The sequence below is a fragment of the Urocitellus parryii genome, chromosome 5 (assembly GCF_045843805.1).
Source record: "Urocitellus parryii isolate mUroPar1 chromosome 5, mUroPar1.hap1, whole genome shotgun sequence".
NCBI lineage: Eukaryota > Metazoa > Chordata > Mammalia > Rodentia > Sciuridae > Urocitellus > Urocitellus parryii.
Genome location: NC_135535.1, coordinates 97,846,135 through 97,852,134, shown reverse-complemented (window position 1 = coordinate 97,852,134; position 6,000 = coordinate 97,846,135). Strand labels below are relative to the sequence as shown.

At 47.8% G+C, this 6,000-nt stretch overlaps 1 protein-coding gene across 3 annotated transcripts in view; it reads left to right on the top strand.

The window, feature by feature from the left end:
* Positions 1–633: 633 nt before the first annotated feature.
* The window catches only part of Etv6 (ETS variant transcription factor 6), a 224,431-nt gene continuing 219,064 nt past the window's right edge, over positions 634–6,000 (top strand). For 2 of the 3 annotated variants that reach the window (XM_026412111.2, XM_026412110.2), the window contains exon 1: positions 1,193–1,411. In XM_026412111.2, the coding sequence (XP_026267896.1) occupies positions 1,379–1,411 (33 nt within the window). In that variant the 5' untranslated portion in view covers positions 1,193–1,378. Of the gene's footprint in view, positions 664–1,192; positions 1,412–6,000 lie in introns of those variants that run through there. The other variant, XM_077798879.1, reaches the window with a different exon arrangement.

The following is a 6,000-nucleotide window of genomic DNA, read 5'->3' as shown; positions in this document are numbered from 1 at the left end:
TCGGCCCAGGACGGTTTCCGAGAGGGTTCTGGGGAGGTGTATTATCTGTGGGAACACGTCCCGTCAACTTTGTAGTCGAGTCACCTATTTCGGTTGGTAGCGGCCGCTATTTCTTTAAAAGGGCAGTGGATTTCGAAACGCCGAGGGAGGGGGTCAGGAAAAGGAACTGGGCTGCCTTCGACAGCGGCCCCGCAGCCTTCCTTCCCCGGAGCGTGCTCGGCTGGGGAAGCGCCGGCGGCGGCCGCGTCCCGGGCGGGCGCGGGCGCCTCCTCTTTGAGGGGCGCCCACCTTCCCGGGGAATCCCCCCACCCAGCCGTGCCCTGCGCCCGCGGCGCGGTCGCCCGGCTTTGTCTCCGGCGTCGCGCTCGGGCGCCCGCTCCCCACACTTCCCCGTGTGCAGTCTGTAACCCGATCTCCCATTTCCTGGTGGATTCTCTTAAAGCGGCAGCGGTCGAGAAGCAGAACAAAGGCTATTGTTTTATTTCCTCCTTCGGATTCCGCGTCCTTCCCGGAATGCCCCTTCCCCTATCGTATTCTCTGGGCCACGGCGCGCAGGGAAACGATTTCAAAGCCCTGGTGCATTTCCATGTATCTAAGAAACGGAGGTAGGGGGAGGCCGGAGGAGTTGAATAAAACCTGTTTTGCGGTTTCTGGGGCCACAAGGTAACGTTTTGTAAACGTGTCCTCCAGGAGCCGGCAGTTGCCTGCTGGGCTCGTCCGCCTGGGGGTCGCCCGCGCTGAGGGCGGGAGCGGGGCGCCGGGGGTGCCCTGGGGGGCTGCGCGGCGCAGTCGGGCCGCAGCTCCCGGGCGTCCTCCGCCCGCGCCCCCTCGGCCGCCCCTCCCCCGCCCGGCTTTTATTTCCCCGACGCGGGGCTGTAACCCGAGCTTTTATTTCCTGGTGGCTCCTTTAAGAGGCAGAGCTCTGTGCTGGGAATTCACGTCAGTTTCTGCACTGAAACTCTCAAGATCAATGAGCAAAGAGCTTTCTCAGTTCTGCCTTTCAGTTTCTCTCTTCCAGGAAGGAAAACATTCGAGAGAGCGAGGGAGAGCGGCGGGAGGGCGGGGGCGGGCGCGCCGGCCGCGGGTGGGAGGAGAGACGGGAGGCCGGCGGGCAGCCCGGGTCGCCGCGCCGCGACCCGCAGACCCCGCCGCCGCTCGGCCCGGCTCCCACGCCCCCGCGCCCCGCGCGCGCAACTCTGCCGGCCGCCCCGCCCCGCCCGCCGCGCGCTCGCAGACCCCCGGGGCGGCTGCCCGAGAGATGCTGGAAGAAACTTCTTAAATGACCGCGTCCGGCTGCCCGCGGAGCATTTCTGGGTTGGGGAGAGGAAAGGAAAGTGGAAAAAAACTGAGAACTTCCTGATCCCTCTCGCTGTGAGACATGTCTGAGACTCCTGCTCAGTGTAGCATTAAGGTAAAGATCGGCTCCCCTCCCTCTCGGTGGTCGGAAAACCTTGAGCTGCACCGGCCGGGGCAGTCGTGCCGGGCTCCTCGGAGCGGGCTGTTGCAGTTGGTCTGCTCGCAGTAAATTATTTGGGGCGCGAGGCCAGGAGATGCAGCTCGCGGCAGCGTCTGTACCCTTTAGCGTAACCTTGCTGCTCCCAGCCGCCGAGCCCCCTCGTCCGCTCCTGGGCCCCCACCCCACCCCCTTTCTTTTTGACAATGAAATGCCCGTCACAATTGGTTAGGAGGAACCCGGGTTCTCCCGAGCTGTTAAACACCTCCGTGATGAGTGCGCTTAAAAAACAACAGCAACAACAACAAAAAAATCCTGCTCCTTATTCCCACACCTAACATGTGACTAAAATGTAACTTTTGTTCTCGAGGGGTGGTCTCCTTAGGAGAAAAAGTTCTCCAGCCCCTATCGGAAATGGAATCGTTTCTTTCTTTTTTTTTTTTTTTTTAAAGGACTCCTTGGATTTGATCACACAGGATCCACCCCCCCTCTCCCCATTGTAATTGCAAGCACCGTCTTGGTGCTTGGAGAGACAGTCTTGGTGTCAGCTTTTCCTGGGCATTGCACAATGAATTTTTTTTTTTTTAAACCAAGGTGAATAAAGTTGCTGAATAGTTATTTTTACTCCAATGCATATGAAAGTTGAGCAATCTCAAAAGTAGAAAACTCCTGTGATGCAGGGAGGAAAAATAAGTGACCAGGCAAAATGACCTTCTCTGTTTGACAGTGCAAAGAGGGTATCTAAGAGCAGCAATCTCCCGGTTCTCTGGCCATGTTTTGCAGTATTTTAAGGACAGAATAGATGCTTGAATACACAGTGCTTGTCTTCTAAGTAGTCGGGATATGTAATCTAAAAAGGCTATGGTACCTCGGTTTGTTGCTTTTAAAAAGTTGTAAAGTTTGCCACCATTGGGAGGCAGGATGATTTGTCCATCTCCTCCGATTATTTTTCCCATCTCTGCATTTCTTACAGTTTATGCATTTCATGGTTCCATCAGTACCCAGGTGGCAAGCTTTCTGCTCCAGTGAGAAGCTGAAACTGCTGAAGTTTGTTTTGGGCTTGGCCTATTTTAATGTGTTCATTGAATGGACACTGCAGAAACAATGGACATATAACCTGTTTTCTTAGTCTAAGGGGAGTTAGAAAAATCTTTCCCGTTTTAACACCGGTTTTCAACTAGGATGTATGTAGGGGAAAGGCGGCATTTTTTTTTTTTAATCATACTTGCATTCTAGGTTTTCATAATTATAATCAGATTTTAGTGTTACTTATCAGGAAAGATGGTCATGGGTTTGAAGTAAGGCAATTGAACTCAAAAGGTGGGTCGGGTTTCTTTGTGTTTGTCTCACAGAAATGACCAATGGAACTTTTGGGCTTCTGTGTTTGTACATATCTCAGGGTATGCGTAGAGAGGTGCCACAATAAAGAACTCGGGATACTTTGATACCTAGATTTCTTTTGCAATATAAATTAGAGTCTACATCTAGTTCAGGAAAATCCTGTGGTATAGATAATCTAATTTATTTGACACTTCATAACAAAAACAGAGGTAACTAAATAATAGGGAATTAAATCAGTAAATTGTATTTGGCTGGATAGCAATAAACTTGCCATCAGGAAAATCTGGACCAGCTACTGAACTGTAACTTTAGGATAAAGACAACAAAAAGCAATCCATTCTTGTGACCTCTGGTCCCTCTTATAAAGAGATTGTTCTCTGCTGTTCTGATATGCTTTTAGTTCTGTGCTGGAGACAGAAGTGTCCTGAATGGTTATTCATTGTACTGTGGAAAAAGTACAGCGGTTCTTTATACATGCAGAACCAAACCCAAACAAACAAAGCACTTTCTTAAATGTGACATAAAAATTGTGTCCGTAATTTGCATATCATTTCCCCCCTTATTGCTTATACTCTCAGGTTGATCTTTCTTTTTCTTTCTTTCCTGCTGGGGATTGAACCCAGGGTCTTGCTCAGACTAGTTAAGCACTCTATCACTGAGCTACACACCAGTCCCTTAGTTTTTTTTAGCTGCCTCTTTTCATTACTGTGTATTTCTGTGTGATCAAAATAGATTTATTATTCTTCACCAGTCATGAAAGTACCACTTTTATTTTGGATTGTTTGGATTGTTATGGAACCAATCTGTGAATATTTGGTGAAACTGTACGTGTTTGGATGCACATATGTGAAAAGTATCTTTCCATGGAGTTTGTTGAATTCATGATATTCTAACAACAAGCCTTAGAGATCAACGAGCAGGATTATTCCAGGTCATCTGAAAATGTTCTGTCGATATGCACGGCATTTCATTTAGTCTTCGGGATGTGGTACATAATAAGAAATGCTAGTAACCCACAAACAAGTTGCTTCTTCTGGAGTCATTGCTTCTAGAATTCAGCAAACAATAAAGTTTTCTGTGGAGTAGAGAATGAATGTCAGTCTTTCAAGGAATGAGCTGATGAGCCTGATGTATTGAAGACGTGTGACATGGAAGGCTCTCTGTACTTGCCTTCCTCCTTGCCACTCCTGAAATCTTACTTGTTCTCTTGCCCTACAAGCAGCTGGTCAGCTGGTAGTAAATTCCTCAGTAGCTGGGGAGATGGAGCACAGAGGAGCCTGGCCAGAGGTGACCACAGAGGGAAGTACTTGTTTACTTCTGAGCAGAGTCTGTTCTGCTAAAGCAGAGTAGTGTCTGATTTGGGTGGAGTTCCAAGGTGAAATTTCTGAATTGGTCAGTTGGTGACACCTTTAGGTGGGTGGCTGACAATGAATGCCTGATAAGGCATTTTTATCTTTTTTTTTGTGGTGCTGGGGATTGAACCCAGGGCCTTGTGCATGTGAGGCAAGCACTCTACCAACTGAGCTATATCCCCTGCCCCCTCCCCTCTCTCTCCAAAAGCTTCTTCCCATTACCTTAGGAAGTTAGTATCAGAAACATACTTTTGTAAAGAGAGGTTGACCAGTCCAGGGTCACCCAGTCTAACTTGAGCCTCTTCATGTTTTGGCACTCTTGTCACAAGAATTTAAACACTTTAGTCCCTGACCATTTGGGGGTTGTTTTAACTATAAGAACAGGATCTATTCTTTTCCATAAAAAGTTGAATGTTTTTTCAGAGGTGTACACTGATCACAGAATCAGGGAAGAACCCATCTTTTCCATCATTAGCCTTCACCTTTAAGTAACCTGTTCAGTTTTTAAAGTTAGCCAAGTTGCAGCGGAAGGTGGTGGTGGCCCAGCTGACACAGTCTTTTGCAAGGCTTGGCATGTGCTTTCCTTGGCCAGGACAATCCACAATACAAAAACTAGTCGCATAATGTCCCTGGCCCCCTCTTTCTCTGCCCTCCTGGTTGGTTGGCTTTCATAACAGAATGGACTTTTTGTTGTTGTTGTTGCTAACTGAGCGACTGTCTGGATCTCTTCTGCTGGACTCTAAGCTCCTTGGATTTAGTGATGGTTATCTTGATGACCTAGTACCTTGCTTGGCAGCTGGTGCAGAAACGTTTCTGTCATGTTTACTGACTTGAAGTGAGGTGTGGAGGAGCTGAATGCCCTTCCCTCCCTGTGTTACCTCAGGGTGACTTAACACCTTCATTTGCTGGTTTGCAAGAAGTGTTTAATAGGGCCCCTCTACTGGAGCTATCCTTGAGTATCCAAAAGTTATTATTAGTAAATTTGATATGATTCTATTTTATTATATCACATCTATTTATTAAATTTGAGGATAAAATCCTCAGAAACTGCTTTTGTCTAAATAAGCAAAAAATAGAGAAAATGGGCTTAAGGAAACACTGTAAGAGTTCAGATTAGCAAATGTCTTAAGTTCTTCCAGTTTTTCATCAAAAAATATAAGACATCCAGAGTTGAGAGATCTTAAATATACCCTGGGCCAACCTCCTGTTTTATTCAAGGGGGTTTGGAGAGCTAAGTGGTTTGCTTTAGCCTAGGGGTGACTGAGCCATATTTGGAGGAACATAGGCTTATAGGGTCTCAGGCCATTGCACCACATTCTTTGGGTTCATGGTGTATCTATAAAAGGCCAAGGAAATTTGATACAATAGGCTTCACTCTCTCCGGCACTTCCTAGCATGGTCCATTTTAATCACAAGCCAGCTGGTGTGAGGGCACAGAGGTATGTGCCAAGGAAGATGGTATGTGGGAGCATTGGGCTGCCAGGGTCTTGTCAGGTGTGAGAAGAGGAAGTAGTAGGAGGCAGGGATGAAGGAAGAAGGGCCTGGTGGACTTGTGTTTGCACTGCAATTTGCTGCAATGTATATTTATATTTAATGGTGTGTAAGTGCCAGGCAGTTCTGTTTTGGGCTGAAGGCACTGGTACCTGCTGTCAGGTCCCTTGTGAGGATCCTCAAGGGGGCCATGGGCTCTTTTATCCAGGGTCAGCCAGACCTATTTATACCTCCACTTGATGTATAATAAGTTCCCTGTTTAAAAAAGTGAAAGCTACAGAAATGGCAGCTGATCCTAGAGAAGTGGCTATGGAAAGTATTCTCCTCAGGGTAGGTTAGGCAGGGGGAAAAATACCTCAGATG